Source organism: Acyrthosiphon pisum, chromosome A2 (assembly GCF_005508785.2).
Source record: "Acyrthosiphon pisum isolate AL4f chromosome A2, pea_aphid_22Mar2018_4r6ur, whole genome shotgun sequence".
NCBI lineage: Eukaryota > Metazoa > Arthropoda > Insecta > Hemiptera > Aphididae > Acyrthosiphon > Acyrthosiphon pisum.
The window spans coordinates 8910240-8930691 of NC_042495.1; the positions used below are offsets into that span (position 1 = coordinate 8910240).

The 20452-nt window shown below is 30.9% G+C and overlaps 1 protein-coding gene across 1 annotated transcript in view; it reads left to right on the forward strand.

The window, feature by feature from the left end:
* Positions 1-1011: 1011 nt before the first annotated feature.
* LOC100160465 (beta-mannosidase) overlaps positions 1012-20452 on the forward strand; it is a 32132-nt gene continuing 12691 nt past the window's right edge. The window contains exons 1-2 of the mRNA XM_001945756.5: positions 1012-1941; positions 2444-2593. Of these exons, the coding sequence (XP_001945791.2) occupies positions 1821-1941; positions 2444-2593 (271 nt within the window). The 5' untranslated portion in view covers positions 1012-1820. The remainder of the gene's footprint in view (positions 1942-2443; positions 2594-20452) is intronic.

The following is a 20452-nucleotide window of genomic DNA, read 5'->3' on the forward strand; positions in this document are numbered from 1 at the left end:
ACAGCAGAGTTGATTACGACGCAATACTTTTAAGCCATAAGGCACTGGAATTGTAAACCAACAACAACAATAATAATCGAAGAAAAAAAACATGTTTTATAATCGGTCTATAATAGTGGTCGTCCTTGGCACACTGGTTAGTGCATTTCATATTTTCATTCCACACGGACAGCACTCACATTAAACTGTGGCGTAAGTACGCAAATATATATTAATTTTTTATATTATTTAGCGACGGTTGGAACCCGATATGCCGTGAATTCGTAAAAAAATAAAAACTCATCAAAGGCCGAAGATATTTACTCGATGAAATCTATATTATTAAATAAATAGCCTAGTACACGTCACGTCCGCCGACATTTTCTTAGAGACGTTTGCTCTTCGTCATAAAGCCATCGAGGGAACAAAGAAAATCAGAAAACCTGGTGTAGCCTTTGAGGATTATAAAGCATGGGGGAAAAGTCGGTTACTTAGTTTATAGTTATGGACGACATGTACCTTTAGCTGCCCTTTGATGACCGAATTGTTATTGTTGCAGTTGAGATGGGCGCCGTACCGTGGCGCTGGGCGCGCCGGGGCTCCGAACGCTGTTGCCGCCGCCGCTGGGAGTGCTGGTGTCGGTGGCGCTGCGGCCGCAGCCGCCGCTGTAGCCGTCGGCCCGTCCCCGCCACCACCGTGGTTGACGATCATTCCGCAGGTTTCGCTGTTCGGCGGCCGCCCGACGACTGCGGCGGCGACGCCATTTTGGTCTTCTTCCATTGTTGTTTGTTGTTGTTTTTGTTGTCCTGGTCGCGCGTCTCCCAGGTCTTTCGGAACGGTCGTGTGGATAGTAGGAATCGGCTGGAAACGGATTAGGCGTTTGTGACGCGAACGGTTTACGTTCGAATTGGCAAACGAAAACGAACGGTGTCGTTATCGATTGGGGGGCGTAGTCGTAGGAACGGTGAACGCACGTCCGCAAGCCAAAGCAGTCAAACTTCGACTGCCGTCTGCCAGTCGGTGGCGCTGGACGGTTCGCGTTCGGTCGTCAGCCGTGGAGTTGTTCGGCGGTGGGTAGAGGGGTCGCGTTCCGACCGGGGAGCATGCGTGGTACTGCGGCACGTACGCAAACGCTGTATACTAATAATAATAATATACAATAATAACAACGCGACGATCTTATAATAATAACAAATAACCAGGAATAATAATAATTGTATATTGTTTTTTAAAATTATAATATTGTATAATAGTTGTACAGCCGTACAGGTACCGGATGGAACGCTACAATATTATTAATACATTGGCGGACTGGTGTACAGAACACTGTATTACAATAATTAATTGTATACGCGTCGTGTATTATGTCGTAATGTTCTAGACTCGTTTAGAGTAGTATTATACCCGAATACGAGGATTTTTGTTCGTATTATTAGTATAATAATATTATACCCGTAAAATCGTACATTGAATACAATAATACAAACAGTACAACATTGTACGCACATCAGCTGCTGCTGACGTACCTAATAGGCACTACCTATACGATGTAAACTGAAAAGCAGTCGTTTAAAGGCGTTTAAATAATAAGCAACGTCGTAGTGTTCGCTGTATACCTAGCTATACGACTACGTTATGTTTATAACATTAATGTTAAGATTACACTCGTGTCGTGTATGAACACGGGAGACGGCACCTAGTTGCGGACAGAGTCCGAACGATTAGAGTGACCATCACACTCCGACACTCGGGCTCTGGCCTCTGACACTATCGTCTATCAGTATTCAGTACGACTTTTGCTGGTGAACCGGTACGCATACGGCACCGTGCTCGCTGGAATCATGCGAGTCGTAGAAGAAATGATTGCAGCACTGTTCCTCCTGTGCTCGTCGGCCACGTCCAGCACGGTATTCGAGTTGTCATTGGACTCGTCTCACTGGCGCTTCGCTAACAGGAATACCAGTGAGTGATGAAATGGTCGACACGGGACCTTAATAATAATTGTAAACTTTGACTATTATATTTAGGTACTTCGTTCGCCCCCCCCTCTCCCCATCCCTCTTTCATCGACAATTAACTGACACTTTTCTACTTTCGACTTTTTTTCAATTTAAACGACGGTTTTTTCCGTCACCACAAATCACAACCGTGCTGAGTGATTTACAATCGATATTTTTGCACTGTAATATAATTCAGATCCACAACTACCTAGGCATCCGAATATCCGAATGTATTTTTTGAAAACAATAAAAAATATTTTGGTTCATTATGGGATCAATATACTAATACATGTCATGCAGCACACTGTAAAATATTATATTACACCTATACGCATACTCGCGAGTCGCGACCTATCTGAAAGACGAGTATACCTAATGTGTTATTACTTATTATAATATTTTATTAATTATACATTGTTGTACCTATATGGCTATATATTATATATACACCGCCATGTTTTCAGGTGTCTTTGGAACAGGCCGTGTGCCCGGCGGAGTGTTCGCCGACTTGCGATCCAACGGCGTACTGAACGAAGATCCGTTACGCCGGTACAACGACGTAGCATACCGATGGGTATCCGAGGACGATTGGATTTACTCCGCGACTTTTAAAGGTGAGGGAGCAGGACCCGTTCACAAATAATTTCGTCTGAATGCGCGGGCCTAATTATGTACATATATAATACGTATGTACCTATATAGTCCTACAACCTACACACTAATATAGTTTATTAATACTCATATTTATTTAGTATACAGTCAGGGGTTAAAGTGGGGGGACGCAGGAAGACTCAGTCCCCTTACCTCTGATGGCGGTTTAAAAGCGTCCCCTTTAACAAATTAGGATTTTATACATTAGACATTATACATAAAATGTATATATGAAACGCTTAAAACTATATATGGAGACATTAGCCCCCTCTGAAATTTTTTCCCACTTTAACCCCTGTATATAGTTTATAGTCGGTACATATAATGGCTAATATTATGTTCTAATATAGTGACAAGTGGCAATTTATATAAGAAGGTATAATTTAGGTACCTATGATACTTGAGATATTTGTAAGCCGTAGTGCTGCCGTCTCTGTACAGTGTACATACTGCAGTACATTATATTAATTTAGCAATTAGGTATATAATCGGTCAAGTATATCTAGTCTGTATATAATGTTGTTATTCATTATAATATAGTAAAATGTATATAACAGGAGTAGTCAAATTTTTTTCGGTAAAGATCTACCGTGAATAATATATATTTTGCCATAAAAATACATGCAACTATTGTCGACAGTGCAGGTCACTGGGATATATTAGGGCGGGGGTTACTAAATTTATAATAATGCATTCTAACAAAGGGGATCGACTTTGCAGAAATCGACCGTTTAGACACCCCTGGTGTATAGAATATTATATAATAAATACATTTATACATACTTATAGGTACCTAATAATATTGTGAATTTAAATATAATAATTTATTGTAAGAATTATTTAAAAAACAAAACACTTATGTAATAGTGTAATTTTAATATAATAATATCTGGTATGATATACCTGCCAGGGGAATAAGGGAGCATATAAAATTATAAATTATATACAGTTCAACTCCGAGCCGTGAAAAATCATTGAAACTTTTGCAGTAAACTTGTACTTTTACCTCCCCTCTCCGTTACTGCAGTTGTGTATTTTATTTGTATAACTGAAATTGTGCATGTTGATAAATAATTATCAATAGACAATAATCAATATTAGATAATTATATAATGTATTTGGCTAATAAACCCGAACCCGATTATTTGAAATTATTTATTGAAATTTATATTGATTCATATTATTCCATTGCATTTGTATTCGATATTTATAGGTACTATCAATTTATTATTATAACTAAAACATGGATAATTAATTAAGTAGCTAAAGGTAGGCTTAAGAGAACGTTACACCGACATTTGTCGTCTCCGAATTATAAGCGCGTAACATAACAAATTTGACGCTCAGCAAAAACGTTTGAGTCTGTTAGTTTAAAAATTAGAGTGAATTGACCTCTTAGGCAATTTAAAGGTAAGCTTATTATCTAGGTATACATATATATTATATATTAATAACGTCATAGGCTTTTTATTATATTTTAATTTTAAAGCGAGCTATGAGTATTTTAAGTTGTACAATTTTAACCTATAACTGCTGAGCGTAAAATTTGGTATAATGTTACTCATTTGTACAACAGAGACAACAAATGTCGGTGTAACATCCGTAATTTTTAAGTAAATTTAGAGAGAAATTACCTATAACAAAAATTATAATGCTTAATATTTTTTAGGAATTAACATATACGTTTTATATTTTATTATTATTTGAATTTATATTAGACAATAAAATTACAAAAAACATTTTGTACATTTAAATGAATATTAAACTGCTTGAGACAATTTTTAGACAAATCGATATGCCTACCGTCAAAAATATTATAATCGATAATATGTATGAGTAATAAAAATTTTTTTTTAATCTCGGGCCAGAGAGAAAAAACAAACAGCGCTCTGACATCCTCTTAAAATACTTTTATACAGCTTAATCGGAACCTTATAAAATTGTTTGGAGGGGCTGAAGCCTGACTCTATTGTTTAAGCTTTATTATCCACACGAATAAAATATAATGTATGCTAAAAAGAATAGAATTTTACTGGCTTGAAAGTAATATGTCCTCGAATAATATATACAGTTTAAATATAGGTTATATATAAGTTTGATTATTGATTAATATATTTTATGAAGAAATATAAAATACATTGCAGGTAGATGCTCTATTCATAATAATAACTAATGAGGACTTACAGGCTACAGTTGTATTACTGTGCGAGTTTTGGGGAATGAGTGTGTTTATTTTATATTTAGAAGGACTTAGCCAGACCCCTGCTTCGCCAATGCGGCTGTTAGTCATTTTAAAATTGTTTTATTTTGTATATAATACAAGTTTAATACTGAAGAATAAAAATTGCTAAACCATCTTTTAGATAATATTATGGTCATTCGAATTACAATAATGTACCGTAAAACGGTGAAACTCGTTATTAAGTAAACTAATTATTTCACTTGTTTCACTATAATAATTGTATACAAGGATTTTTGGTGTTTAACTTATTTAAATGCAAGTACCTACCTAATAATATGTATTATGTATAATGCACCTATATGTACATTGTACAACTACTATATAACTATAATATCACACGTATCGACTATCGGCCATTGACGGTATTTGACGCATATAGTATGTAGTATTATTATTACCATAATCGCAGAATGATTTACACCATAATTACAGTCAACTCGCGATATAACGAATTTCAAGGGACCGAGAAAAAAATTCGTTATATCGAAATTATATTATACCGCGATATTTTCAAGGGACCGGTAGTTTTATTCGTTATATCAAGATTTTCGTTATATCGATATTCGTTATATCGCGAGTTGACTGTATATTATTATAGAGTATAATAAATAATAATATACTATAGACTTTACAACAATACAACTTACAAGTGTTTAAAGAAGAAATTGAATTATTATTTTAATAAATAATAACCATCTACGAATGAGAATACCTAACTTTTAAACTTGAGTCAAAAATTGGTCGAAAACTCAATACTCGTTAATATTCTATCATACAGGTCAACTGTTATAAAAAGTTCCAAAGTTACAAGCGATAATTTTTCTACACGACATTAGTAGTTAATTGCCTTGATTTATCGCATCAATTATAATTGTCGTTTGTCTACAAAAAAAAAGTAGTTTTGTTTTTGCCGTATAATATACGGAGTGATCAGAAATTTGTGTTACACAAAAGGTGGGGATATCATACGGTTGTTATATCCCCACCGGCCACCAGACACCCGTGCCTCTGCCACAATACCGTAGCGTCCGTAGTGACTATAGGCGTAGTCGTTGCAATTGTGCATACTTCTTTATCTATATTCTATGCATCTCACAATATTCTAATGGACACCGAATTTATATACCTACGTCCTACGACTATTTATATTTTAAACGAGTCCTCGCTCCTCGGATTTGATTTCGTTATCGCATACGGTGTACACATATTTTTAACAAAGTATAATATTATAAGACATACAAATATTAATTAACAATAACGTTTTAGAAACATTGTATACTTCAAAAATAAAATATACGTAAACAACAATCTTCCTGTACTGCCAGTGTAACCACAAATTGAATAAAACTGTGGTGGAACATTATTATTATTATTACGAGCACGAATTAATATATACCTAGGTATATATTAATTCGTGATTACGAGTACCAGAGTACATTAATAAATTATGCATCTACTGAAAAAAATTCGCAACTCAAATTTGTTTAAAATCGTCGTTGAGACATTTAGTGATTTTTTTTCATGGTATAAATTCATGTTTATTTTGAAATTGTAGGTATTGAATATGTTTCTCTTAAATTAGTATTTACTGAACATAATGACTCATACTGTGCACCTAATTAAAACAGAATATAATATTAAATTTAAAAAAATGTACATAGTTTTTTTCTAATAAAATTTAGATCACTTTTATTTTTAACAACGTCATTAATGTCTTCAACATCAATATTATTCAATATATTTTTCTCTACAGCCATAAAACAGGAATGCCTATATTATGATCATTAATTATAATAAATAACAGTACGCTGCCCACCGAGAATTGTCCTGATTTCCCGCCGGCATATAGTCCGCCACTGGATGGATACTAATTAGTAATTAGGCACTAACTACTAGTGCACTATCCAGGGGCGTCATTTCATTTTTTTAAGGGTGGGCAAACAATTTAAGAGGCCAATCCCCCCCTCACCACCAAGTTAATCGTTAAAAAAAACGTCTCTTGTGTTTTCATTATAGAATTGTTATTATTATAAAAACATACTTAGTGTTCGTACATAACATATAAATTAATAAATTAAATATAAAATATTCAAATTTTAGGTAGGTGCCTTATCATTCAGATTTTATTATTTTTAAATTTTTGATCACATACATTTGATTAATAGCTATATTTGGAATTAGGATATCAAACAAAAGCCAAAAGGGAAAATACACAATCAAAGATTGGCAAACTGAAGGCCAAGGTGGTAAAGCCATAGTATCAATGACGCCTAGGCCAATTGTAGATAAAAAAAAATCAGGGTGTGCGAGTGTATGGTGATGGTGTGGCTCATGGGACTATGGGAGTTTCTAAAAACATCAACAATTTCAAACAACGCATCAGCGACCGTCAGCGTATAATATTATATAATATTGGTACAATGAAATGCTGGAGACGGATCCCTGACATGATGCGACGCACTGATCGGTACTGACTACCATCAGTGACTAGTAGTGAACAGTGAACGGCGAAGGGGCGAACGCGTTTAAGGCGCTTACGCGTCCTGAACGTCGATTTCAAACATTGAAACGATGCTGCAGCGCCGTCTCCAAAAGTGGCCGAAAGAGTGTACTATTATTATAGTCTTGTCATACTATGGTATAAGTGTATAACCATGCATCGCTCTGCGCTCATGCAAAGCGCAGGCCACGACCGACATAATATTTATTTACGTTTCATACAGCCGCGCACAGTCGACTTTAGCTTGAATTTTACAAGCCTGTACTAAGTGATTCACCCATGTTTTCCTTTAACTGTGTTCATTCGTTCAATTTCTGATTTTTAAAATTTTTAAATATACCAAGTATACGTACTGCTTATTTTTTATTACATGGGAGCAGTGCCGGATTAAGTTATTCGGAGGCCCTAGGAAAATGGTGTCTCAAACTATCAAAACATTAATATCAATAAAGTATAGTATTTCTCCCTCCCCAAATTATTATTAATAAAACCTGTTTATCTATTGTCGGGAAAAAGTATCTATCTGCTGTAAATTGTAATTCAAAAATATTGTTTGTGGGGGACTTTTCGTTACTGCGTACATATTATTTTTAGTATATTCAACAACATTTTAAAAATATTTATATTAATTTATGATATTTATACCACGCATCTGTATTCTGTATTATACAACGTTAAACGGTAATAGGGTATACATAAGTTAACTACAGATAGTAATGTTATATTAAATAATGTTACAAGTTATAATAATATATCTTAAGTGGGACCTATTAGATTTTTTTTTGAAAAAATGTATCTAAGATCTAACTAATTGAACTACTACTAATAATTATACTAATTGAAATATAAATTACTAATAGCAATATGAATCATAAATGTATAATAAAATATCCTTAGACATATTATACTGATTCACTTCTCAGTCCGCTCAGAGTTGTTTTATATACAATTAAATGTAATACATCCATTACAGTGTACTCCTTATTGACGATGTACACTTGTCATGTACCTATAGAATGAATCAGATCGAGTTCCTTGATTTTTATAATAACTTTAATTCTGTTTATTAATGATTTTTGTTTTGGTTTGTAAGCATGAAGGTTATAGGCTGGGCACACCTACCACCTACGACCTACAGCTGTTATTTGTTAGCCGCGTATTGGCCCTGTCCTCGTATATGCACTGTGCCACTGTGACAATATTTGACAGTTCCTAATGAGTTAATCCGGGCATCCGGCCCTGTATTCCAAAAATCAGAATTTGAATAAACGCACTATTAAACGATAATATAGGTGTGATTGTGTAAGCTGCATGCAATTTACTTACCAATGTTAAACAATGCACAGTTGACAGTTCTTAATATAATAAGTAATAACATAGTCAATAGTCATACTATTTCATATTGACGTGCAACTACATTACATTGTCAATAACGGTAAGGTTTATTAAGAGAAATCTGTGAATAATATACAATATACCTACATAGGTGATTGATGTACGTTGGAAACGGGCACCTCAACTATTATTATGAGCACGTAAACTATTAGCACCCGTCAGGTTATCCGCACTATGACATTTTTTAACAAATTTATTTATAGGTTCCAGTTTATCGTTCGTACTATGACATTCAAGATTATTTTATTATTTACTATATCTCACTCTAATGCAGTCTTAAGAGGACGTGATACCCGCATGTGTTGTCTCCGTCTTACAAGTGCGTAAGATACCAAATTTTACGCTCAGCAGAACACGTGTAGCTCCGTTAATTTAAAAATTAAAGTGAATTGACCTCTCATAAAATCTAAAGATAAGATTATTATCTAGGCAACCTCATAGGATTTTTAGTATATTTTAATTTTAAAACGGATTATGAGTATTTTAAGATATATAAAAAATGTACAATTTTAAAATACTCATAATTCCCGTTAAAATTAAAATATACTAAAAAGCCATGCTTGTACACATGCTGGTATCACGTCCTCTTAAAACATAATACAATAGAATGAACAGTACAACCCGAGAGTTGACCGAGACGTGACCGAACTTTAACTATTAAAAACTAAAAAACCGTGCACCGAAAAAATGAAGTTCAGCGGCAAAGCAAAAAAAAAAAAAAAAACGATTGAAATTTTAAATTAATACATATGTACATTTCATAAAAAAAACCACTTAGTCTTAAATACTTGTACATCACATAGGTATTTTCAACGACCTACTTTATCATATTATAATTTATAGGTACTTATACTTTTCACCTATACGTTATATACTTATATCATTGATTATAAATAGTACTATTTATAATCAATGGTTATACACTTATACATATACATAAATACATTACAATATTACATAGTTTTATTTTTAATTTAAACATTTAAATAAAATTCATGTTCGTTGTTTGATTGTCCGCACCATTGGCGTATCACGATTTTTTTTGAGGGGGGGGGGGGGGGGTGTTAAAATAAAATATTGAAAATTTTATTTCAAAATTTTATTATTTAACAATTTTCGGGGAGGTTACAACTTCCTCCGAACCTAACTCTTCCCTCCTCCCTTGATACGCAACTGAACCGCACAAATATTGCAATATCTAATATATATTATGCAAGACTCGTTTCGCCGAGGTGTCGTCAAATCACAGGATAGAATATTAAATATATGGTCAAACAGCGCAGTTGTGTTTTGAATTGATCTATTATCAAAAATAATCATCATCTATGTTTGTATTTCGGCTTTTTAGTTTTTACGATATTTTAATTTTAAAGCGAGTTATGAGCATTTTTAGATTGCTATATTTTACATACATATATACTCATCGTAACTCCCTTAAAACATAATATTATAGTGCTGGACGTAAATTTGCCATGTGACATGTTGTAAATACGTTTGTAAGACTTGGACAACATGGCATGAGGATGTCATCGCAAACGGCTACGTGAAAACAGTTTGATCGAGAATCGAACGGCACTGCACGATATGGACACGGCGAAAGGCCACTGTAATATCACGGTTATCCGTTCGCGAGTTGGTAACGTAAACCATATTATGGATTACCGTCGATTCGAGCACTGTATGAGTTCGGCGATCGCCGATCACGTTTCATGTTATTTACGAGGCATTACGGCTGGTACACCGTGGTACACGCGACCGGGCAACTGCGATAATAATAATTGTTGCCGTCCGTGCAAGTCTACGGTCTGAGGAAAACGCTATCGTCGCAGGCCTTCTTCTCCACGTCCGTCGCGATGCCGCGTGTTTAATTTTCGATAAAACCAGTATACGCGCCGATGATAGTGGTGGGCAGTGCGACGACATTCCTGCAGCAGAAAGATGAGTAGGTAGGTCTGTGATGATAATATCAGTGATTCTCTTCGTTTTTGGACCGACAAAAGGTCACCAGTTTCCTGCAAGGATTGTAGGAATACGAGACGAGGGCGGCACGTCCAAGCCCCAATAGGTGAGACTGCGCGCATCATTACACCTATATTATTCACTGCTGCAGTGGGTTTCTTGTAAGGATACAGTTATAGTTATGACTTATGAGTCGTACATTTAAGTGCAATTGTGGGTGTTTTATTTAATTGCAATAGTGTACCTAATTAATTTTCAAAACTTTTTAGTGCTATAAATTCCAAGTCCTATATAGTTATAACCAAAGGGATACGTGGTTGTATAGGGGTTATTGTTGCAGGGTTATTTATTTTTGAAATGTTAAATTTTTATAAAACTATATTATGACCAAATAATTATAAAATTATGAAAAAATTGTGTACATTGCGTTATATTCCTATATTATATTATCAGCACCCACGTCAATTCCGTGTATTATAATCATCGGATAACAACATTAATACGTTACTGTATACGTGTAGGTATCGTGTATTCGTGTATGTATGCACGAAATATGTAAAAAAGCAATTATTTTAGGTAGGTATAGGTATTAATATTATTATTTATTGCATATTGATATAACAGTTTTAATGACTTTTCTTGTCATCATGTTTTAAATAATTTAATTATATTTTTATCATATTATAATAATTATAGGTTGTTAATATTATTAGCGTAATGATTATTTATCATTTGATTTCAACTCGAGTTGATTGGGTACTGATATTTGTTGTCTCTGTCTTTTAAATGTGCTACATGGACAGTAAAAACTCCTAATTTTGCATCCGTCAGTATACGATCAATCATCTATGTATATAATATAACTAAGCGGTGATAAAAAGGTTGTAAAACACAGGTTTAAAAGCGTGAAGCGTGAAAAATGAGATTGATTGGGCCACTTTTTCAATTTAACTTTTGTTTGTTTTTAAATAATAGATACATTTATAATAAGTGTTGTTAAGGAACAGGCTGGAATTGATTCCTTTTTCGTGGAACAAATGAAGAAATTAATTCCTTTATTTTATAAAGGAATAGGAATGTGAATTAATTCCTTATTTTTAAGAATAGGAACGTAAATATTATAATTATTTTGTTATTCCCAGAAATGTTTTAAAAAAACATTTGGGGAGTAAAATTTAATTTACTTATTATGTTTTTAATCTATAAAAATAATAGACAAAACTACCAATTTTTATTCACATATGACTTTGTGTTCTGATTAGTGATTATTATTATAATTGATATTCATCATGAAAGATGAGGAACGAGGAAAATAATGAGTTCCTTTTTTATAGGAACGAGGAATTCAACGAGTTCTTTTTAATAATAAATGAACGAGGAACTGAACGAATTCCTATTTATACTAAAGGAACTATATAGGAATTGAACGGATATATATAAAAGGAACGTTAACAACACTGCAATTTATTACATTTTCAAAATGTTTGAATCTTAAAATCTAATTTGTGAAAATTAGTGACTGAAATTCAAAAATGTGGTCAGACTGATTTCATGAGTATGATTATACGATTATGGTTAAGAAGACGCCCGCGCCATACCTGCATGCAGTGTTGCTCCGTCTTACAAACGCGTACATACGAGTTAAGCGTGTATAATAAATGTAAATTAAAAATGCTCATAACTCACTTAAAAACTGAATTATCATAAAAAAACTTCCATCAAAACACAGATAATGTTCATATCATCAAGTTTCATAATAGGATCATTCACTCTAATTTGTAAGCTAACGGCATAAAACTTGAACTGTTGAGCGTGAATTTGGTATGTTTTGCGTTTGTAAGACCCTCCCCCTACAAATAAAAATAGCTATAATAGCCATAGTTGCTTAACTCAATAAAAATAAAAAAAGGCGAGCAAGTGGGTATCACTCTGCTGTACAGTAGTTTACAAGTGGGTTACTGTCATGGATGGTGTTATATTTGAATTCAATGATGTAATATCACTGTATAAGAAAAATGATTCTGACCAAAGAAGGTCAGACACCTTATGATGATCATTACCAAGTATATTTGATGATATTATTATGAATAATGTCATTTATATAATATAACCTATCGTTCCACGTGGAACTTTGTTTAACTATAAAAGTTGAACATTTTTTACATTTTTAACTACAAAATAATTATTAAATTTTAAATTTGATTAATATTGTCAAAAATTGAACTTAAAATGCTCATAAAAAAAAAATTGTGTCGATGTATTTTTTAATATTTTTAACCTGCTATTTTAAAAATACATCCAAGAGCCTTGTATTAAATTTTCACGCTTTTTGGTCAAAAGAATAACGTTTTATTGACATTCATAGAAAAAAAAAACTAAAAAATTGGAAACTGTAAATGTCCATTTATAGTTTAATACATACCAAAATATTTTGAAAATTGTAACGCGTATAGAAAATGTTGACCTCCCCAATGCACCAATATTATAGATTCACTTTCCCATCGAACAAGATACTGAAGTTGAAAATCGGTGCATTATTTCGACTAGTTATCGTGTACACAGACACATATAATAAAAAAAAAGATACACATCATTGTAAAATCAATACATTCATTGCTCTGCTCAGAATCTAAAAATAAATATATAGTTTGTGTAAAATATGAATTGAAAAGTCGTATAATGTATCTAACCAAACTTACCAAACAAATGGGCAAAAAAATATTTTATTAGATTTAAATATAATTTATATATATGTATTAAAACGCATGTATATAATATATTTGTTATTAATATTCTAATCAGAAATGTGCAGTATACGAATTTACAATGGCCCGATGCGCGTGTCTAATAATAATTGTTGAATAAATTAGGCAACATTGTACAAGTTCCCTATCATTATTTAATAGAAACTAAATTTATATTTTTGTGGCTATATTTTCTTTCTAAATTGTGTTAAATAAAAAACACATTTCGTTAATCAATTTTTATTTATTTAGTTTTAAGTACCCACTACCCAGATAATATAATATAATCACAAAATAAGAACAAATATAGGATTTAAAAAATATTATAAACTACCTTTATTAATATATGATTTATTTCTTGATAGTTTTTCCTATTAACACTTCTAATAAAACAGTCAATATATTAGGTACTAAGGTTTAACTACGAGTGTATTGACTCAGCTTGTATACAGTGATTAAACTTACATTTCCTTTTGTGGTCTGGTCACAAACACATGTATAGAACCAGCTATACCTAATTTACAACAGAATTATAAATAATGAAAATAGTATAGGTGCGCTTACGGACTACGGTGAGCAAATTGTATAATGTACTCCTTACATGCAATACTATTAAACGAATATTTTTTTGTTTTAATGCTTATATGCATGGAAAATGTCTTTATAACTAAGGCTTTTTATTTAAAAAAAAAATCCATTACAATTCTCATTTCTAGTTGTTATTTATCAATGATCAGTTATCTCTGTTTTATATTTAATTATTGTACATATTTTAATTATACATTTTTATAAATCTACGACTCGTGTCCATACTCCGTTAATTTATGTGTTTGGGTACATGAAAATAGTTTTAAATAAAACATGATTAATTATTACAACGACTATAATTATTGTAACTTGATGAGAAATTGAAATAAAGTTTATGTTAAGTGGATAAATAATTATCTGTTTAGTCTTTACTTTTTAGTTATTGGTTCTTATAAAAAAATATTTCATAAATATATTACAACTAGGTATACACTATACATATATACATAAATCAAGGGGATTCAAATTATAATTTTTTTTTTTTTTATGTAAATCAGTAAATGTTTTAGATTTTGAGTGGAGCGATTAATGTATTGATTTTACAATGGTGATTTTTTTTATTCATTTTTTGTTATTTGAGTGTATACACGGCAAGTAGTTGAAATAATTGTTTGATTTTCAACTTAAGTAACTTTTCTGATGGGAAACTGAATCTAGGTGGTGCATTTGAAAGGTTAAAATTCGATATAGTTTTCAAAAGCGTACCAGCTATTGGGAAAAATGGGAATTTTTACACAAAATACGTTTTTGATAAAATAAATTTTGTTTCTTTGGTGTAATTCAAAAACGAATAACCGTAAATACTTAACATTTTCACCAAATGTCAATATGTCATATCAATTTCTATACGTCATGCATTAAAAAGATTATTTTGACTCCTTCAGCTATTTATACTTTATAGTAAAGTTTATAGACTTAATAATTTCTATTAGTTTTTATTTAATTATTGTCGATAAACAGTTTTTTACTCTGTTAAAAAGCTTGAAAACGTTATACAACATCCATCATAAGTTATTATTAGCGTGATTAAAAAAAAAAGTTGAGACAAAATCACGAAAATTTGTATATTATATTGATTTGGAAATTCCTAAAAGTTATTTAATTTAAAAATATTTTGAGATATTTATTGACATTTTTAAAAGTTTTTTTCTTTAAACGCCAATATAACATTTTTCACTGAGTCAAATTGTTTGAAAATTGAATACAAGGTTCCTCATATATTTTTATAACAGTGGTTCAAAAATATTTAACTTTTAAAGATTCGTATGCACTATAATTTTAACAAGATTTCTCATAAGTATTTCATAATTAACCAAAAAAATCTTAAAATTATATAAACAGTCTTTTTGAATAAATATGTGACACATGGGCACTTGCGCTACATCAAACCAATATAAAATTTATATAGTTAAGAATTAAAATAAGGTTTTTGGTAAGTATTTCATACTGTGACCAAAAAATCTAAAATTATATTAAAATTATATTAACTCAATTTATTAAACAGGTAATTTATAAATTTTTTTCAAATTTGGAGAAAAAAGGTTTTAGTTATTTTTTGTAATTTATAAATATTATTTGTGGATACTTACTTGAAACTTTAAAAGTATATCACTGATACATCCTATATCAAATGAAATGTTTTCGGCAAAAATTAATTCAAACTACTGTTTTACTAATAGTAAAATAAATTATTTTAATAGCAATAATAATGTCATAAAATATACTTAGTAATATATAATGATTTTATATCATTGAATTAAAATTTAACACATCCATTACAGTGACCCACACGAATACACGACACTTAATGTATCGAACATAGAGTAGAACCCACTTGTCCATAGCCTATCTTCTTTTTTTAATATGAATACCTATGACCTATACCTATGACCTATATATTATGACCACACTATTATAATAACCTATGTAATAGTAGAATAACAAGTGTAGATAAAAGTTTCTTTGTCCAATGTAAAGGTTATGTATATATCCAGAGCCTTACTTAGGAACTTTGGAGTCCGGGGCTAATATTATATTTCAGCCCTTTAACTTGAATTATAAATTTGGGTTTTTTTGCTAAATCGCTTTTATAATTTATATAATATGTATTCAATTTATTTTATAAGATTATAAATAAATTATACCATAAGTCTAAACTTATGACTGTATTAGAGTACCTAATATATGGGGGCCCCTAATTATGTTGGGGCCCTAAGCTCCCCCTAAATAAGGTTCTGGCGCCTCTAAGTATATCATTGATTAAATATATAATATTATATATTATAAATACCTACTTAAATTTAATCAATAGCTTTACTTTTTGCCAGAAACATAAGTATTTTTTCAAAGTGGAAATCTAACTATTATATTCTACTGGAAAAAGTGTCCCACGATACAAAAAAAGTACGCATCATTGTTAAATCAATACATTCACCGCGCGTCCGCGCCTCATCTCAGAATCTAAAACGTGTGTAAATCATAAAAAGTGAAGTGGAGTATGAATCAAAATGTGCTAACTTTGTATAATCATAATGTAATGTCCGGATGGAGGACGTGTTTCTAAAACATGTTAGCTGTACAGTATCTCCGATAATATGTCGTCACCATTATACTACCTACGCATACTCAACTAAGATAACCGAAAATATTACCCAACGTGGTAATTTATTATTTACTCGGCGAGGATATTTTTACAGATATAATATAATATAATACAAATAATTCAGTTTGTACATTTCTAATATAATTTAGAAAAATGACTGCATTAAAATAGTTCAATGAAATATAATTTTTAATTTAATATTTAATTTTCATAGCAAATTAATCTATAAAATATATTAATATATAGCAATATATATTATGTATATAAATAAAAATCATTAGGTAGGTACTATTGGTTATTTTTATAGTTTGGTGTTTATCGTTTGACGGAGTTAAATATTAGAAATTAGAAGGTACTTAGGTACTACTAATTATTTTATTTTACGGGCTTAGCTATTTGATAAAAGTGTAAACCTAATATATAAATAATCTTATGGTAACAAGTATGGAAATAGTATTATTTTACAAACAAATCTATAAATAATGTATTTATGTATATTGTATATGTGTACAAGAGAGAAATAAATATGAAGTAGATTAAAATTTACTGTATAATATATCAGGTAGGTATCTATATTAAGAGGATGTAAGCACACTATTTGTTTTCTCTCTATCTAGTCCACGCGCATCATAGACAAAAAGCATTAACACAGAATCATTTTTTATATATTCTTAAGTAATCTTAGAACAAAATCACTCATAACAAAACAGATAGAGAATAATATTTTTGAGGGAATGACGTATCGATTTTATATTTTATTGTTATTTGACTTTGTACTCGACTTTCAAAATAAACAAAAATAATATTGTAATTTTAAATTGTTTTGAGACAATATTCAGACAAATCGATATTTTCATCTTTTTTGTAATGGGTGATTTTACTCTAAGATTACTTAAAAACATAGAAAAAACGATTCTGCGTAAATGCGTTTTGTCTATGTTGCGCGTGGCCGCGTGGGCCAGAAAACAAATAGTGCGTTGACATATCAAGTAAGTTGGGAAGCATCGACATTGGCAAGTGATAACAATAACAATCTTCTAATAGGTTCGTTGGCTAAATAATTAGATGTGTAGGGATGAGGAATATAGAAAAGAAACGGATTGTTGATTATACATTATAATAATATATACGCCATATACGGATATTATAGTCTATTATTTATTAATTAGTATTTATAATCAATATTCAAACATGCTTTAATATAGGTTGCGGTTCTACAGTCACATATGAAAATTAATTAAATGGTCTACAGTATTTATGGGAAGCTTCCTCATATAAACTATTTTTACTAGTAAGTAGTTAGTACTACCTACCTATGTAGTATGTTGTATGTATTTTAATAATACAAGCACAAATATTAATCATAATACATATTCATCATTCATATATATTCTATAAACACTTTATACCGCGTGATTCTTTTATCAAACAACACTCAATATTTCAAAAAGTGCAAATTGTTTTACATAGTTTCAAGTCGCTTATAAAACAACGTTTTCATTAAAAAATTATATTTTTAAATATTTTTTATCCTTATAATTTTTTTAATTTTTTACTTTTTTGTGTGACAACATAGGGTTTTAATTTTATATTCCAAAGCAGAATATTTTTCTTAGTATTTCGATATATGAAAATCGAATTTGGGGTGAGTAGTTTATGAGTTATAAATATTCAAAGTTTTGATGAGCGGAGAAGTGGACAAACATTTCGTGGGGGTACCACTCCACTCCACTCATTTATAAGCGACTTGAAACTATATAAAAAATATCTTCAAAAAAAAATGCACACTTTTTGAAATATTGAGTGTTGTTTGATAAAAGAAACACCCGGTATTACACTTACCTATACACTATATACGTATAAACTGTATGGAATAGGAATGGTTGATAAAATAATAAGCGTCATAATATGCTATATTATAGCTACTAAACTACTTATTAACTAGCTTAACTATAAAATCAATAATCATGTAGAGTTAAGATATATTCTACGGTCAACGATGTTACCACATAGTATTAATTTGCAAGTACCTATAAGCTCGTCCACAAGTGCGACCGCAGGATAGAATCCCACTTGGGGCAAGATAAAAATATATCATAATCTAATATTAGTTATAGCGATTTTCATGTTATAAATTCGAGGGTCATAAGGCCCATGTCGTCAATTGTTCGACCATGATTATTTTATATTTTACTGATGGTTATTGGTGAGACCCGGAGGCCGTAAAAAATAAAATTATATTACTTCTACTATGGTCATAATTCCAAAGTCTACACCACTCGGATGAGACTTGAACTTTATCATCAGTCATAAAAACCGACGGGATCTGTCGTGCGTCAACGAATTATTTTTTTATCCTTAATTCACATCTTGATAGCACATTATATATAATAGGCATGCCGCATGCATGCGCGCTAGGCAATAAAAATAAGTTTTCAATAATTTAAATTGTTTTTAAGATTTAAACTAGTATAACACTCCACAAATTGAATAGTAAAAAATAAAAATAAATTACCTCTATCAATATTATTAAGCTATGGTCTAATAAGCATTCGTCGTGTGTCATCATGCATAAATTACTGATATTTTAAAATCTTCGAGGTGTGATTTTCATCGTGCAAAACATAATAGGTAGGTTTACCTAGTTGATTTACATTTTATTTGACTAATTTTGCAAACAGTTCAATAAAAAAATATGAAAAAAAAAATTAATTATTAATTGTATAGGTACGTTATATTATACTATGATGAATACCTAATTTTATATACCTAATAGTAAATATAAAAAGCACGTTTCAACTCATTGAACAATATATAAGTATAATTGTTCTGAGGTATACTGTACCTATTTACTATTTAGTATTTACATATATAAATATATCGCTAATGACTGCCATTCTTGTTTAATTTACATGCATTTTCACTAATAAGGACGACTCTTACATATTTTTTTAGTGCTACAGAAGTTGCACGCTAGTGAGCTACTATATACTATAATCATATTTATTATTTAAACAGTTCTACGTTATGTCATCATACCTACGCGTGTGTATGTGAGTACGATTCTTATGCTTTTGAACATTAGGATTTTTATAATATACACGGTGACGTTTAAACGAATATATTATATATATTTATATTAAATTATAGACACATTATTTACGACATTACTCATTAGTCATTAAACAATACTAAGACAGTTAGTCGAGTTAGATTATAGCCAAATAGGTAGGTACCAATAATACTTCTCTAAGATGAATCACTTCCAAAAAAAAATTATAATAATTAATTAGGAATATGCCAACATTGCAGAAAACTCAAAAGCTTTATTACTTTTCTCAAAAATCAGGACATTAAATAAATATATTTGATTTTATTATCGAATAGGTATCAGAAAATAATAATAATTATTACTTATTGACAAGCAGAGTAGGGCGTTATTCGAATGAAATTTTATTTAGATGATTATTTAGATGATATTTTATTCGAATAAATTATTATTCGAATGATTTCTTCACGATTATTCGAATAAAAAATGTATTCGAATAATTTTCAAACGTTATTGTTCGGATAATTTTAAAACATCATTATTCGAATAAAAAATTATTCGGATAATTTCCAAACGTTATTATTTGAGTAATTTTCGTTAATTTTGTTTGGGTAACCGTAGGCAGTGGCGGATTCAGGGGAAGGGTACAGGAGCACGTGCCCCCTATCAATTTTCTATTGAACATTTTTTTTATATTACTACGAGTATCATATACATGAAAAATACAGTAAATAAGAATAATA